We start from the raw sequence: 17,498 nt of genomic DNA on the forward strand, positions 1-17,498 counted from the left end.
GTGCTGTTTAAGCCGCTCGGTCTGTGGCATTTTGTCAGGGCAGCCCCAGCCAACTAGCTTTGTAGCGTGCTGTGGCATATATAGTGCATTCATTGGACCAGATTCTCTGTAAGTGTGTCTCCAGAAAGTCTGTAACTTCCACACATTACCGGAAGCCTTAAAAGGTTTGGAAATGTTGTGTTTTTCTGGCCTCATTTAAAATCCAGCCTGTCTGTCCTTAGAAGCAAATCATATGCAATTTGCAAGGTAATGCTTAAATCCCTAAATGTTGAACTTTGCATATGGTAAAATCTCACGTATCCAGAAATAATTGAATACTGAGAGGTTCTAACACATTGCCCTATTAATACACAATTTGACAAGTGCAGATAGCTGATCTCCCCACCAAACTTACCGAATAATGTTTGCATTGAGTGGAGAGGAGGACTAATGGCGGACATGGTCCAGATTCTGGTAGGGACGGCCACAGCCTGACAGCGAAAAGATAAGGGGGAAATCAACAGGAACCACTGAAGAACGGCCCCCTCCAGCTAATTTATGTCTCCTGAGAGCATCAAGTTCCCATAGCACCTGTTCTGATGCCCGAGACAGCAAGAAAAATGATGTCACTTACTGTACTATATTTAAGAAGAAATAAAGTAAACATTTTTATACATTATACCTAAAATGTTTAAAAGGCTGTTGCATAAAGAAGTCAGCTTCATTTATTTGAACTTTTAAACAATGCAGAGAAGCTCACTGGCAAATAAGCAATGTTTCTGTGCCAGTGTTCAGGCATGAATCCTCATCACAGATGACATCAGCGCGCTGATCACACTGCAAGAAGTGTCCGAATAACAACTCGTTTTGCTTTGATCTCTAGAGTCAAACACTAACAGCTTTGAAGGACATGAGGAAGCCTGAAGACACTCTCTCCGGACAGTGGGCCCCTCCATCTGGACCTTGAAGCTGAAAGACGATTCCTATTTCATGTACAGAACACATTTTTTATTTTGCAAAGCAATGCTTTAAAAATATAGACTTTGAATCTTAAGACATATTTTGCATTTTAAAGAGATAATATAGTTAAAGCTTACAAGAACAATATAAAGTTTCAAATAACACATTTGTCAGGTTTAAACAAGTCAGTATTTTAGTAATTCATAACAGTAATTTTCTTTTTTCTTTTCTTTCTTTCTTTTTTTTTTTTTTTTTTTTTTTTTTGAGATGGAGTCTCACTCTGTCGCCTAGGCTGGAGTGCAGTGGCGCTATCTTGACTCCCTGCCTCCCGGGTTCAAGGGAGTCTCCTGCCTCAGCCTCCCAAGTAGCTGGGATTATAGGCACCTGACACCATACCCGACTAATTTTTGCATTTTCAGTAGAGATGGGGGTTTTGCCGTGTTGGCCAAGCTGGTCTCGAACTCCTGATCTCAAGTGATCCTCCCACCTGGGTCTCCCAAAATGCTGGGATTACAGAAGTGAGCCACCATGCCCGGCCCATGACAGTACTTTCCTAACACGTTTGTATTTTTGTAACACAAATGGATATTTTTCTAATGTTCATATATTTACATAACCCTTCAAAAACATGATTTCCATAAACTTTCTATGTCGTTGAAGAGAGTTGTTAAAATCTGATTCCAACACAAACTTCAGACCCCTTTAAAATCATTATCAGAAGCCAGCATAATTCCAGCTGTCCGCCAGCTAATCTGCATTTGTCCGCTAGCTAATCTGCATTTGTCCGCTAGCTAATCTGCAACTCCTCATAACAAAAGTCTTCAGCCAACCATTGCTCTTCAACCACATGAAAGACATAGAACAAAACTTCTTTCTACATTATCTCAGTACAGTTGCTTTCTTTAAAAAAAAAAAAGTATTCTATTTATTTAAAAAAATTAAAAACATCTAATCTTTAAACTGCACAATAAACCCCAATTTCATTACGATTCATTAATCAAATATCTGAGTCCCTTTTTTTCACTGGAACTCTGCTAGGTGCGCAGAGCACAGCTGTGAGCAAGATCATTCTAGCTCCTGTCTAGAGAAGAGTCGCTCATGACAGAGAACAGCTCCCAGGGAAGTAAAAGCAAAGTGACACTTTCCTCATGGCCCACTGCGACCTGAGCCGCTCCATCCACGGTGACAGTTCTCACCGAAGCCTGTTCCGCCACTGTCGCGTCTTCCCGAAGCACTTCCAGGCTGTGAACACCTGAGCTTGCCTTTCTGCCTCCGTTTCACCGCGTCAGGCTTGTTGACTGTTTCAGGGAAATGAGAGGAAAGCCCAGGCAGCTGGTCCTGCTGCTGACAACCAGCATCAACAAATACTCTGGTAAATAAAATGCTCCAAGACTTGCCTAAAATGAGTGATGTGTGGGCTTCAGTGGTTTCTTCTGTTTTGTTTTTTCAGACCATGCTATCATTTTGTGTTGTAACTATAAGACCCTGTGATTTGTGACTGCTTCATGACTATTTCTGAAAATTTTTACATTGGTCAACAATTCACTTCAATTCGGCATTTCCCAAAGGCTGTCTGGTGAAACGCCAGGCCTATATATACTCCAGAGCTACAAAACATTCCTTGCAAAGTGTGCTGAAAAATGCTACCAGTCAGAAAACCACTACCACCCTGAAGTGACCACACAGCCCATGAGCACGTTCAGTCCTGCAGGAGAGACGCTTGCCTGATTTTGCTTAATTCCCACATTTTCCATGTGTGTTCGGCCACAGACTTTTTTTTTTTTTTTTTTTTTGCATAATATCGATGAGTATGTTTCACAAATGCCTTAGGGAAACTCGGCTTTCTGTCACACAGCACGTCACATCGTGAAGGAGGACGCGTTTTCATTATCTGCAGTCTCGCTGGTCTGCCGGGAGATGAAGGTTTCTGAGTACCTGCTGGCACAGGAGAAGCCTGGGGACTTGTGCTTCCTTCTCACACACCACAGGTCCTTCATGATCTTCAGAAAGTAGTTTCTGAACTTCTGCCCAATGAAAGCATAGAGCACAGGGTTCAGGCAACAGTGCAGGAAAGCCAGGACCTCTGTGATGGTTTTCGTATAGCCCATTAGCTTTTCATCCTGGCAGGATCGGTTCATTTTACCCAAATTTGCAGCCGTCACAAGCAGGACCATGTTGTGAGGAATCTGACAAGCCAGAAACACAAGCACCACGGCTATGATCACACGGATGGCTTTGTGTCTTTTAGAATTCTGCGCTTGCACCAACGTTTTGACAATGAACATGTAACAAAATATCATGAACACCAAAGGGATAAAGAAACCGAAGAGTAGCTCAAGCCCCAACATCAGCAGCTTCCACCTGATGGGCTCCGAGACAGGCTGGTAGTTGGGCTCACAAACATCGCTGCCTTGGGTGTTGTATTTCTGGTTGAAGATGAAAGCTGAGCTGGAGATGATGACCGACACTCCCCACACAGCAAGGCAGATGACTTTGCTGCGCGGTAGCGTTCTGGATCGGAGCCGGAACGACTTAGTTGCCTGTACAATGGCCATGTACCGGTCCACGCTAATGCAAGTCAGGAGCAGCATCCCGCAGTTGAAGTTGACGGCATAGATGCCTTTCATCAACTTGCACATGGCATTGCTGAAAACCCACGCACCGGTGGCATGATTCACTGCCCAGAATGGGAGGGTAAGAACAAAGAGAATGTCTGCAATGGCCATGTTCAAGAGATAGACGTCTGTCATAGACCTAGCCTTCTTATAAAAAGCAAAGGTGATCACCACCAGAATATTCCCCAGGAGGCCAAAGACACAGATCAAGGAGTAGGCAATTGGTACAAATAGCCTGGAGAAGTCCCTGACCTCCTGCAAGGAGCACACCAAGTTTTCAGGATCAGGTAAGTCATAATATGTAGTATTGACTGACATAAAAACACAATCTTCAGTGGAGTCGAAAGCATCGCTGACATTCACTAATTCCTGGAAAGGAGACAAAGATAGAATGAGCAGTGGTGCGATTTTCAAGCAGCCACAATGAACCCAAATCATACTCCTTGCGAAAAATTAAAATCTTACCTCACACATTGTGGGCAGAAACAAAATGCAGGCTGGATATAGAAAAAGGAGTGTGCGGCACAGCCCCTTCAGCTCACAGGCAGAGGGAGCAGAAAAGTGGAAGGAACTCTAGGGAGAGAAAGCAAAATGCACCACCGTTAAAACAAGTATTCTTGGAGAGCCAGACAGTTTAGTCAACAGCATTGCATCTCATGTGGACAGAGTGCACAGCACACTCTTTCACATAAAAATACCTATTTCGAGCAGGCATCAGCGGCTGCTTTCTGTAAAGGACCAGAGAGAAAATATTTTAGGCTTTGCAGGCCATATGGTCTCTGTCACTGCTCCTCAAATCTGCGTTTGTGTAGCTTGAAAGCATCGACAATTACATAACTGAACAGGCCTGACCGGGCTTGGTTGGATAGAGGCTATAATTTGCCAATCTCTGATCTATAGTTTAAATAAAGTGCTCTCAGAAATCCACAAGTTGTGATCTGTACAAAAATCTTTATGCAAAATTTTAAAAATTTAAACAAGATTTTACTGAACAAAAATCTATACAAGTGTGAATGTGCATAGAAAATGTATAAGTCATAGTCCTGGGCTTTAAACAGTTCACAATATATGTCAGCGATATTCACCCCTGTGGGCATGTGAGAATCTCCAGTAGAATTTGCAGTTTGACTATGAGTCTGATTCCCAAGACACACTGAATGAGCTGCTCCGGCCCGGGCAGGTGCCAGAGAGGAATGCACCTGCTCCTCCACAGCTGCAGACCTTCCCAGTAGACATTCCAGGTTACAAGCACGAACCTGCTACGGCAAAGGCATCCTAATTGCCAGAAACCCAAGTGCCAGAGGAAAGGTGGAGGGTGGCACAGTTAGGAAAAGCTTCCTGGAGGAGGAGGCTCCGATCATGGTCCTTGGAGAATGGCAAGGCTATGGGCCAATGATTGACAGAGAAGGGCCATCCCCCTCAGGTGACCAGCTGGTCTCAGGCTGAAGAGCAGTCCTGAGTCCTGAGCCCTGTATGTTTGTGAAACAGCTGAGCAGCTGACCTGGCCGAATCAACTGGACTGTCAGGAAACAACATGCATGGAGCATACACTGTGTTGGGAATAGCAACAGTAGCCGTGCATGGGTCCAGGCTGCAGAAGTTTAGCAGGAGACGAGGAAGGACTAGAGCAGCTATGGAGGGCCTGAAGACAAAGGGCTTTGAAATTCATTGTTTGAAGCAAACTTAAAAAGAAAGAAAAGAAAAACTCTTCGCTATTCTCAGGCTCACTCCTCCTTTCCAGAATTGTCCATCATCCTGTTTATTAACACCCCCCGGGCACCCCCTAGTAAAAATCCATGGCCTGAAATGCTCTGGTGTTCATGTTGAGTGTGCTTCCCAGCCAATTGCCCATCCTCCTCCTCTTTTCCCTGCTCTGGCATCATGTGGGCCTGGCCATACCATGCAGGAGCAGCTGGGGAAGTGCAGCCCCAGGTGCACAGGCAGAGAAGGCAGAGCTCCCCTCCTCACCCCCCAGGCTGTGCCATAGCAGCCCTCACTTACAAGTCCACATGGATACTGACCTTTTGGACAGGAAGCCCATATAACACAAAGTTCACTCTGAATTATTTTCCAAACCTATTTCTTGCATAATTTTGATTCTGACTTCATTGCTTACTCCACCCTATTCCTTCCCTGATGCCTGGAGTCACAACTTAGAGATCCATTCTTCACTGCCCCTCAGTCACTGCTTTGGACATAAAGCTGGTGGAAGGCATGGGGGTCACCTCTGCACTTCTGTAATCCCAGCAGGTATACCGTTGAGTGCTTTAGAGTATGCAGAAGAAGAAAATATAGACCCTTGTGTTGCAAAAGCATGTGAAGAGGTAATCATATCAATCAGATGAAGCTCCCAGCCATGGTGGATTAACAAAGACCAAAGGTACCCTGCTGCACTAAGCAACTAGAAAAACCTACAAAATGTAACAACGATTTTTAGACATTGGCACTAGGCATAATCACAAGATTACAGCCCTGGCTTTCCAACCCAATAATAGATACAAGTGAGGAGGCAGCTGCTACAGGGGACAGCACTTGTGGTCGACAGAATCCTGACCCCAGGCCCTGGCACAGACACCAGACCTGTGCTTGTGTTACCTCACACGGCAAAAGGGACCGTGTATATGTGATGAAGTTAAAGATCCAAGGCCTGGGGGTGGACAGAGATCATGCTGGATTATCTAGGTGGACCCAGTACAATCACGAGTCCCTAGATGTGAAGAGTCGTTCTCCACGGAGACGGGAGAAGAAAAGATTCAAAGAAGGGAGACTCAATGTGCTGTTGCTGGAGTTGCAGACAGAAGAGGGGGCCACAAGTCAAGCCACATGGTTGCCCTGAGAAGCTAAAAAGCCCTCTGCTGACAGCCAACATGAAAATGAGGACCTCAGTCCTACAACCACAAGTAACTAAACTCTGCCCACAAATGCATCGAGCGAGGACCAGATCTCCTTGTAAACATGCAAATGGTACTTACTAGTGGAAAGAAGGCTGGGACCCCTATCTAAAAATGTAGAATAGCTGGGCGTGGTGGCTCACACCTGTAATCCCAGAACTTTGGGAGGCTAAGGTGGGTGGATCACTTGAGGCCAGGAGTTTGAGAACAGCCCTGCCAACATGGGATGCATCTCTCTGCCCAGCGTTTTTGTTATTGAATCATTAATAAAGTTTGATGTTAGATGGATGTCTGCTTTGAAGATTCAACACCTTGCATTAACACAGTCTCTGTATTATTCTAATGCATACTTAAATTTAGGAACAGTCACTTCATGGGGAATTCAAGGATCCAGCATCTAAAAGTGAGTTCCAAGAGATGCTCTGGGTGGAAAGAAGGGAGGGAGACAGACAGAAGGGAAATGATTGCTCTGTGGCTAGTAAATTAAAACATTAATAAGATGCTAACTATCCCCTTCCCTAGTTAATTCCTATTAGAGCTCATCTAACAATTGCCCTTCAGAGCTCTGCTGGAATAATTCACTATTTCTCAAACCTTCTCACCCATGGAACCGTGTCAGTTCCTGTTCTTTGGAAATGCTGGGAAATTTTTGAGGCCAGGATTTCCAGGCTGCAGTGTGCTATTATCATGTCTGCGAAAGGCCACGGCTCTCCAGCCTGGGCAACATAGACCTCATCTCTTTAAAATAAGGAAGTTTATTCATATGATTATATGAATCATATCATCTGACTATGTAATCTATATAATCATATATGTCTGATTATATAAATCATATAATCCATAAGTTGACTGTATTAGTCTGTTCTCACACTGCTAGAAAGACATACCTGTGACTAAGTAATTTATACAGGAAAAAGGTTTAATTGACTCACAGTTCAGCCTGGCTGGGGAGACCTCAGAAAACTGACAATCATGTCAGAAAGGGAAGAAAACACATCCTTCTTCACATGATGGCAGGAAGGAGAAAAATGAGTGTCCAGCAAAGAGGGAAGCCCCCTATAAAACCATCAGATCTCATGAGAACTCACTATCCCAAGAACAGGATACGGCCCCCATGATTAAATTATCCCCGCCTGGTCCCTCCCACGACACATGGGGATTATGGGAACTGCAATTCAAGTTGAGATTTGGATGGGACATAGCCAAACACTGTCACTGACCTAGAGGACTGTTCATTCATTCATCCAAAGACAGGTCTGAGCAATGCCTAGGGGCCAATCCCTTCTGTTCAGGGCAACAGCAGAGGGAGGACGAGAAGATGCCTGCATGCACCCACCACCTGACTGCAGCAGCTCACAGACGTCCAGGGCTGGCATCGCCTGACCCAGGGAGTGTGCCAAGGTGTGCCACCAAGGCAAACACAGGAGGAATCCCCAGCCAGTGTGCTGGTCCCCACACCAGCCTCTAACTTGAAGTGCCTTCATTCCCTTAGCAATTGCATAAAACAAAAGCTGTGCAGGTCTCACGTCTGATTGATTCTCTTCTTTCTGTGGACCTATGCTAAACTTAGAAATAAACTTTCATTAAGAGATATTTTAAATGACTTTTTCTCCCCTTTATTAGAGGTATATTAAAGCTATAATTTAATGTGTATTTTGTATTCTAGGCTTATAATCATATAAGTAAACTACCTTTTTTTGGAGATGGGATCTTGCTATGTTGCCCAGAGGCCATTCACAGCACAATAATAGCACACTGCAGCCTTGAACTACTGGCCTCAAGGTATCCTACCAGCTCAGCCTCCAGAGTAGCTGGGACTGCAAGCCACCACCCTAGTCTTCTAAATAAAATGCAAATGTACTAGGATCTCATGAAGATTAAATATATGTGCACAGTAAGTGATAACTTAGCCTCTGAATTTCAATTTTAATATTTCAAAGATCTTTTTATCACACATTTTAAAAAGTGTTACTTTAAGAAAAACTTAATCGCAGAATAATATTTCTAGCATAGCTTTTAAAATGTTAACTTCAATTTTTATTCCAATAAAGTAATATGGCTTCCTCGTACAATTTTTATAAGGTACAATATGCAAGAGAGTATTTCAAAAAGTAATAGCAAATTGATTAATTCATTTAGAATTGAAAAGAACACCTAATTATACATTCTGCTAAAAAGCAGAACCAGTGGAAAGAGGGAGAGCCGCCCCCACTGCAGAATTTAAGAAATGCCAGGCCGTGTTCAGTTCTGCAAACACACCACACTCATCTCCCCCAGGCCTTCTACGGGGCCTCTACCTTAGAGAAAACCATGTTTGGGGACTTTGAGGACATCGGGAGTCCTCTAATCACAGGGAGTCCTCTAATCCTTCCCAGGACAGGCCGGTGGCCACAGCACACACTCTCGGGGAGACCCATACAGGCTGGCTCTGTGGTGGTAGCAGAGAGAGAAAGCCAGTAAGAGCTGCCGGGGCTCCCAAAGAGGAACAGGGGTCAAAGGGCCAAGCAACAGACCAACTGCCTGGCCGAGGACAGACTCTGCCCGAGAAAATTCAATATGGAAAAACAGTAATAGTTATCAAACTATCACTGGTAAAAACTGCGTTAACTTGTAATTTAAAAACATTTACTAACCAGCTTAACAATGTGCTAAAATTAAGTTGTCAGACACTTTTAAATTTGTACTTACTTTCCCAAATAGCACTGGCCCAGCAAAACAAGGAGCAAGAACTAAATAAGAGTATGTGTGTCTGTGTGCATATGTGTGTGTGTGTGTGTGTGTATTTGTATATGCATGTGTTCATGTGTGTAATCGGTGTGCATATGCCTGCATATATGAATGTGTGTATATCGTGTATGTGTATATGCCCGTGTGTGCATGTGTGTAGGTGTGCACATGCAAGCATGCATGTGCATGTGTGTGTTTGCATGTGTGTGCATGGGTGTATATTGGTGCCTCTATGTATAAATATGTGTGTATTCATGCATGTGAGTGTATGTATTGTATAACTGTGTGTGTGTCTCTATGGATGTGTGTGTATGTATATATCATGCGTATATGTATGTGTGTGTTTGTGTTGTGTATATGCTTCTGCTGTAAATTATGGTCTAGTTACCTGCTGGGCATTAGAATCACCGGTTTACAGCTGTTATCCCTTTTAACCTCACAAACCATTTAAGGTAGAGACATCATACCCATTTGACAGATGGGGAAGCTGTAGCTCATCTAGACTGGGAGCCTTCCATTATTGTCTCTCACTCACCGTTCTAATTCACTTTGCCACCAGCAGGTCTTAGTGAAATGCCATAGAATTATTTAGATCCTAAATAATCTATTTATTTTAAAATATCTTACCGATATCAGAGTTTCAAATACTGCAACATTAGGTGTTCAATACATGTATGTTCTCTAAGTTCATTTGAATCATGGGCACACCACATTTCATACCTTTTTAGATATGCATTAGTGGAGCTGAAACTCTAAGCTGGCTTCCTTCTGCTTTTGAATGAGGGTGGCTAAGGAGGAGGCCAGGAGGTTTGGGTTTTTTGTTGTTTACCGCTGGTGATTTGTTTATTAGCTTCTGTGGGTGTTTTTTTTTTTTTTTTTTTCAGTTCCTTTTGTTTCTTTGGAAGTTTGCTTTTATGTTTTCTATTTTATTTGCAGTAATTACATCTTTAACCATTTCAAGAATAGCTTTAGTTATGGCCTTGCATTTTTGTCTTTTTTTAATCATGTCCTGTTGCTACATGGACTTTGGAGTTGATCTCCAGCTGGAGCCAGGGGCGCGATCTCGGCTCACTGAAGTTCAAGCCTGAGTTCAAGCATCCTCCTGCCTCCGCCTCCAGAATAGCTGGGATTACAGGCACACCACCACGCCCGGCTAATTTTTGTATTTTTAGTAGAGACAGAGTTTCACTATGTTGACCAGGCTGATTTCAAACTCCTAACCTCAGGTGATCTGCCCATCTTGGCCTCTCAAAGAACTAGGATTACAGGTGTGAGCCACCACGCCTGGTCTGGCTTCTTTCAATATCATTGTGTATTTTTTTCTGGTCATAAGATACTGGCTTCATAATCACAGTGGCATTGGCAGCCCTCATGGCAGCTTTGCAGCATTGCACTGGGTCTTGTGAAAATTTCCACCTTGTCAATTTCTTTTAAATAACCCCCCTCACTCGAAAGCTCCTTCCTGCTCAGTCTCAGGCTGCCTGCAATGCCCACTCAACAGCCTTCATTGCGTAAACGACTTACGGCCTCCAAAATATTTCTTAGCCTAATTTTTTTGTTTTTCAAAATCTTTTCGTACATTTGATCGAGAATCACATTCCTCTCCAGACTGATGCCCTGAGGATATCTCCTGTATGAGAAACAAGCACACAGGCCATCACTCAAGCTCCAGTGCAGGGAATGAGTATGAAATCTCTACTACACACTTAGAAGAAAAGTGAGCTTCCTAAAACCATATGGTCAATGCTTTCAGGAAAGGAAGTCTGCGCTGTTAAGCATCAACACAGTCCACACACCAGCACTTTGGAAGATTAATGAGAAAAACAGTCCCGTTCCCACCAGGCTAGGATGTCAAAGAAGTTAGATTTGAAAGGTAAGTTTCAGGGCATTGGCATGCTCACCACAGGCAGCGCTCTGATCCCCTCCCTTCAGCTGCTCCGGGCCCCAGTGTGACAACTCCAGGTCACCAAGGTGATGACCATCTGTCAATAAGAGGCAACTTCTAGTGGTTATTTAAAAAGAAAAGCTGTGAGCTACTAGAACTGGCCAAAAGCAAGTTCTGGATTGCCACTTCCTATTGAAAAGTAACGCCTATTTGGCCAAATGCAAATGGTTAACCATGTGTATCCTGTAGGGTATTGAGTAACCCTGAGATCCCTGGAATCAAAGTCCAACCAATGGGAAAGTGATGAGAAAGCGGGAGGCGGTGTAGCTCTCCAGAGCAAGAGAGCCTTTGCGATGTTTTCAGTTTGCAGTAATGAGTTTGTAGACAAACTTCCACACTCCTTTACCTGGTTCTCCCCTGGGAGCCAAGAGCCCCTGCAAGCCGACTGGGAAGATCTGGGGACGTTTGCAAGAGGCCATGTGAGATAATGGGCAGGGTTGGGAGCGCTTTTGTGCAGAGTCAGTGAGTTCTGGCTCCACCCTGAAAGCTATACAGCCACAGAAGGACCACTGAGCCTCAGCAAGCCCCGGTTTCCTCTTTCAGAAGAAAGACCTTCATAGTTATAACCTCAGAGGGTTCTGAGAAATAGCCAGGCCCGTCCACAAAGCCGAGGAACAGTGCCTGGAGGAAAGGTGGTTCTCCATGCTTATCAGCTGTTATTACTGGATACTCTGAGACCCTCAGAGGAGTCCCTTGATCAAAGGCGGGGCACCTAATCTTTACGTGGCACAGAGGCATCCTCTCTGGGTGATAATGGGGGTCACTGCCCAGTCATTAGACATATCAAGGAAAGCAGCTGATGACAAGTCACTCAGAAATTTATTGTTAGATGCAAGTGGTTAAAAAATAGAAAAGAACCTTAGAATCATAAAGCTGTTCACACCTGGGTTGCTGTGAACCACATCTCAGGAAATGACAAAAAATTTACAGACAACAGACTCATGACCAACATACAGCCAGCTGGATGGACTCACTTTCTCTGCCTCGCAGAGAAAAGTGCGTCCTCCCCACCCTGACTGCCCAGAAGGCCACATTGCCACTTCCCAGCCCTGCCCTGTCCCGACCACACGTCGTCCGGGTCTCTGCTTCCTGCTGAGCCCTGAGCTCCGAGTTCCCAATCCTGAGTGAGCCCTGAGGACCTGGAGCGCACCCCTGGTCATCTCCCCGGGGAGCCAGCTGGACACAGCAGGGCCTATGTCCTGCTCAACCCCACTGGCCATTTTCCTAGGCTTCTCCCAGGTCCCCTCCAAAGAGCTTGCTGGCCCCGGTGGCTCCTCCTTACTGGATAAAAGAAGGGCCTTTTCCGTTTGAGGCATTTGCAGCCCTATGGTCATGGGGTCCTCCCTTTCCTGCCTGACAGCAATCCTTCCCAGCAAAGCCTCTCCTCACTAAGTCCTGGTTGTTTTCCTCTAACAGAGCTCACCACTTCTTTCAGCCTGGGTCACCTGTCCCTTTTCCAGCTGAGCGGAGTCATGGGGTGCTGCTCCCCCAAAGTTCATCCCAACCCGAAACCTGCTGATTACTGGAAGGAGGGCAAAGCAAGGTGCTCCCCTCTGCTCTACCAACCCCTCCCCTGCTACCTCAGCTCCATCCCTTCACCTCACTTCCACTTCGCCCCTGATGCTTCTGCTTCCGGTAGAAAGATCCCCCATGGGGGCACACACACCTCCTGGTTTCTTAGGTGCCTCTAACACTGGCCCTTTTATAGATGATTAGCCCTTTAATGCCTGCCTGGAAAGAAAAGGGAAAAACAGACTGGATTTTACTGGGGAACAAAAATGAACGTTAATTAAGCAGAAATGTAATGTATTGAACAAAACCACATCGTGCGTCCACGTGTTGAACAAAAACACCCCCTTCCTGACAGAACAAAGAGACTCGGCCACTGTGGGGGCCCCTTCAGTTAGACTCACAGAGGCAGGGATCTGGGGGTCTCCAAGAACGACCTCCTCCCTACGCCTCCCTCCGAGCCCCAGAGGGGAAGGCAGTGGATGGAGACTGGAACCCTGCTGCTGACCAGCTCCCAGCCTGAGACCTGAGACGGATGCCCCAAGTGGCACTGGCCTCTGCGATGCTTCTCATGTGCTTTGCCCCATATGTCTTCCCTATTTCCAAGTCAAATCCAAATTATATGTCACCCTGAGAAAGCCGAGACCCGTTTCATTTTTCCCTCTCTAAAAACGCCCCACATTAAAGATCCTCTTAGGTTTCACTCTCATCCAACCTTCCTCAAATTTGAAATCACACTGTTCATTTGCATGGACGCAGTGAGGTGCGCAAAGCGCGAGGAGTGTGGTTTACAGTCACATGTTTCACAAGAATAATTTTCCAGTCGGAAAATTCGACAGTAAACATCAAAAGTTCATTCTGAGCAAAAGCCAGGGAGAGTTTGGTAAATTCAGATAATAGTCATAAGGAGTTGCTTTAAAACTCACATCAAGGCATTTCTAGGAAAGCCATCTGCCTCTGGCTGTAACCCTGCAGAGGACACAGGTACAGCTCAGAATGGGTCCTGTGACCGTTTCCAGGTGCGGGGCCTCACCACTGGTGTGAAAAGGCATAGCCTAGAACTGCGGGATCCTAGACGCTTAGGAAGAAGGGGCATCCTCTAGCCACACAGACGCAGCAGGGAGTGCAAACTGGTTCCCCTGGAAGGGAAGAAGCGTTTAAAAGGAAACGGGCGTACTTAGGAAATGTGTGTTGGCTGTGTGAGTAGACACATTGTAAAATCTCAAGCAGCAATTATGTACAGAAACAGCCTTTTTGTCAAATGGACTTCCTTGCAGCTCACCTTGAGTGTTTCCTTAGGAGTTAACAAAGCATTGACTACATTTTCAACTTTGCTGATATGTCAAAAGGTGACTGACACCCAGATGAACAATGTCCACGATGACTGTGGCTGCCAGTGCTATCAGCCCCGCCCCAGCCTTCCCTGTTCCCTGGGCCTCACTGACTTAGCAACCCCTGTGTCTAATACTTGTCAGCCACTGTGGGAGTCCACAGTGCCACAATTCGCACTATTTCCGTGGATGGAACTTGAGCCTTTCTGCAGCCAGGTGGTTTGCTGGTGCTGCCAAGGCAAGGCCTGCCAGACGAGCCTCACTGATCATGGTGACCTGGACCCTTCTTCTTGTGATTGCCTTTAATTCACAAACAGCCTCTGCACACTGGCAGGTCAGATCTGACTCCGTCTTCTTGAATCTGAATTGGCCTTTGTGATTTGCTTGACCAATGAAATATGGCAAAAGTCACCATCTGCTACTTCTGGTGCTGTGTCCTAAGGAGCCCTTCAGCTCTGCCTGGACCATCTGTGATGCATGCAGGGATGCAGCCTTCATGCTGGGTTGAGAAGCCCAAGCTACGCAGGAGGCCACGGCACACACACTGGAGGCCACGGCACACTGCCTTGTGGACGTTGGTCATCTGGCAGTCAGTCCTTTTTTTGAAATTATCAGCAAAGTTGAAAAGATAGTAAGTGATTTGTTTATGCAGCATGTGCGAACCTGTGGCTGCCTGCCCACCGTCACCACTGTAGACACTCATCAGTGACATTGGTCATCTGGGTGTCATCTTTTGAAATTATCAGCAAAGTTGAAGTGATAGTAAATACTTTGTTAACCCCTAAAGTAACACCCAATATAAACTTTGAGGAAGTCAGTGTGGTGGGCTGGTTGAGAATTCTTGCTGAGATACCAGGCAGCTACAGTGCACCGCCTGCTAGCAGGCCAGTCGGGGAGCCCCTCAGCCCAATTGAGCCTTTGGATGACGTGGCTCCCAGCCACTCTCTGATGGTAACTGCAGCAGAGGCCCCAACTGAGAACCACTCAGCTGAGCCCAGTTGACCCCCCCAGCCATGAGAGATTGTAAACAAATCACTGTTAAAGCACCGTGACTCAAGGAGGTGGCCAAGCAACAGTAGAAAACCAGGGCAGCTTTCTACTTTCATCCTGCGCTCAATACTTCTGAAGTAATGAAGGTGTATTTTAAAAACAAAACAAACCAAAATAAAAGCCTCATTTGCTTATTTTTAAAAACCCTCCCCAGGAAAGCCTGGAGGCAGCGCAGGTGCTGGGAGTGCAGGGAAGAAGAAATCTACAACAGGGATTGCGGGCAGGCAGCTGCAGGCTGGCACGCGCTGCAAAACCGTAGACCGTCCAGCCAGCAGTCCTTGGATCTGTGCCATGTGGTTTGGATCTGTATCTTTTCCTCCATAAAAAAGTAAAAAACAAAAAAGGCCATTCCCCGGTAAGGACAAAAACGCATTTTATAGGGGAAATTACAAGCTATGTTGACACCTCGCATTTTGGAATTTACAAAGACGTCAAATGGTGCATCCTTCAATGCTCCCTGCATGTGCTATACATCTGGGCCTAGGGAGTCACTCTGTGTCATTCTACACCATAAAGTAGTTGGCCTGAAAAGTACTCTCCCATGTAGCCAGAACACCAGTTATAAATTATTTTTTCAGATACAAATCATTTTTTCGATGGTTACTGTGTACAGCCCGCAAGGTACAGAAATGGTTAAAAGTGTGCCATTTACTTCCCACCTTTCAAGAACTCAGAGTTGGAAAGTTGAGGCCTAAATACATGACAATACAAGCAACATGAGAAGTGCAGAGAGCCTGCGTGCGATGGATGCAGCCAGTTCACAGGAGGGAGTGCTCAGGAGCCCCTCCAGCTGCAGGCTCCTGCACCTCAGGCATCTTCGTGAAGGGCCGGGGCTCAGCCAGGAAGCCGGCTAAGATCTGACCAGGGAGGCAGGGGAGGAAGGCAATTCAAGGCCAAACAGCATGAGCCTGGCTGGGGAGGCAGAAAGGCACAGGGGTGGAGAGCAGTGAGGATGGCTGGGGGAGCAGCCCTCAGCAGGGAGCCAGGGAAGGTGGCTGTAGGACCAGAATGCTGGAGGCAATGCAGACACAGATGTCTGTGGGCTGTGGAGGGACTGGGAGCAAATTTACAGTAGGGAGAAGAGGGGGGCACAGGGCAGGTGCACCCTCCTGGCAGCACAGGGAAGGGAAGGGAGCCCGGACCACAGGCATCCGGAGTGTGGACCCTCACCATTTCATCCATTCAGTTTCATTAATCCTCACTACAGGCCCCAGGCCCTGGGATGGTCATAGTCCTCCCCAGTTGACAGGTGAGAAAAAAACTCAGAGGAAAAACGCGACTTCCTCAAGTTCACGCACTGACACGTTGGAGACCCAGTCTCAAAGACACGTCATCTGATCCCACAGTTCATACCTTTCTGGGGTACACGTGAAGAGAAAATGATATTTTGAAAAATATCAGTAAGGAACAAGCAGAAGAGGAATCAAGATGATGCCAAATTTTACATCGGGACTGAAATAGGGAAACCGAACTGAAAGCTTGCTTTTTATTTACTAATTTATTTCTACATGGAAGAACAGTTAAAGAAACTTACAGAAATGGTCTCAGAGGGAAGAAAATGGATGTCATTTGAAGTACCTGAAATTCGAAGAGATTGATGTCTTGTTTAACTGAAAATTCTTGGAAATTGTTGACATGACTTTGCATTCATGTCAGGAATCTAAAGCCGCGTTCAAGTTAATTCCTAGATGTCTGTCTCCTAATCAACACGTGAGGGTTTTAGATTTGTAAGTGGTTCATGTGAAGATCCAAAACAAATAAAGCCCATACCTCACACAGCAGGAGGTGCAGAGTAACAGCTTTGTGATTCCGATTGTTGTTGTGGTGGTAGAGATGGGGGCGGTGGCTACCTCTGCTGAACTATGGAGGGGCTTAGTGACTGAGCAGGCGTCATCTTGCTGGAGAGGTTGCAATTAAACTCAGAGATGCAGATGGAACTGCTGGGAAGTTGGGCTCATGTTTTTGAAGCAGGACAAATTAAAGATAGAAAAGAGACATTTCAGAAGAGGCCAGAGGATAGGTCCTAAAATATCAGTACAGTATCATTAAAGAAGGAAAAACAGAAACGCGATTGCAGGAAACCTGCAGAGTGAAGAATCTGAGGATGGAAAACTGACCTGTGCATTTAAGCACCATTGTTCTCACTGCTCCTTGAGACAAAACGTCTGTATGAATTTCCCAGTGAAAGCTTAACTAAGGGTTTAAGAAGAACACATGGAAGAAACAGAGACCACACAGGTGGAAAACGTTTAAGGAGTGACAGCGAGACTGAGAAAAGAGAACAGAGTTATGGTGAGCAGCAAACCCAGGTGAAAGCTGATCTCATTAACTGTGAAAAGACGTGGACAACAACGTTCGTTTCACTCAATCCAGAGCCCTCCAACACTCTTGTGACCTAACATGCAGCAGTGGTGCGCAGAGATGCGGGGACTGTACGGGGGAGGTGGGGACTGTGTGAGGAGGGATGGGACTGTGAGAGGAGGGATGGGGG

At 45.7% G+C, this 17,498-nt stretch overlaps 1 protein-coding gene across 3 annotated transcripts in view; it reads right to left on the reverse strand.

Moving 5' to 3' along the window:
* Positions 1–1,525: 1,525 nt before the first annotated feature.
* Positions 1,526–17,498, reverse strand: part of CCR6 (C-C motif chemokine receptor 6) — a 31,938-nt gene continuing 15,965 nt past the window's right edge. For 2 of the 3 annotated variants that reach the window (XM_032253104.1, XM_032253103.1), the window contains 2 exons: positions 4,020–4,127; positions 1,526–3,923 (listed from right to left, as the gene is read on the reverse strand). In XM_032253104.1, the coding sequence (XP_032108995.1) occupies positions 2,799–3,923; positions 4,020–4,028 (1,134 nt within the window). In that variant the 5' untranslated portion in view covers positions 4,029–4,127 and the 3' untranslated portion in view covers positions 1,526–2,798. Of the gene's footprint in view, positions 3,924–4,019; positions 4,128–11,073; positions 12,633–17,498 lie in introns of those variants that run through there. The other variant, XM_032253105.1, reaches the window with a different exon arrangement.

Source organism: Sapajus apella, unplaced genomic scaffold, assembly GCF_009761245.1.
Source record: "Sapajus apella isolate SASKATOON/1434 unplaced genomic scaffold, GSC_monkey_1.0 scaffold82, whole genome shotgun sequence".
Classification (NCBI taxonomy): domain Eukaryota; kingdom Metazoa; phylum Chordata; class Mammalia; order Primates; family Cebidae; genus Sapajus; species Sapajus apella.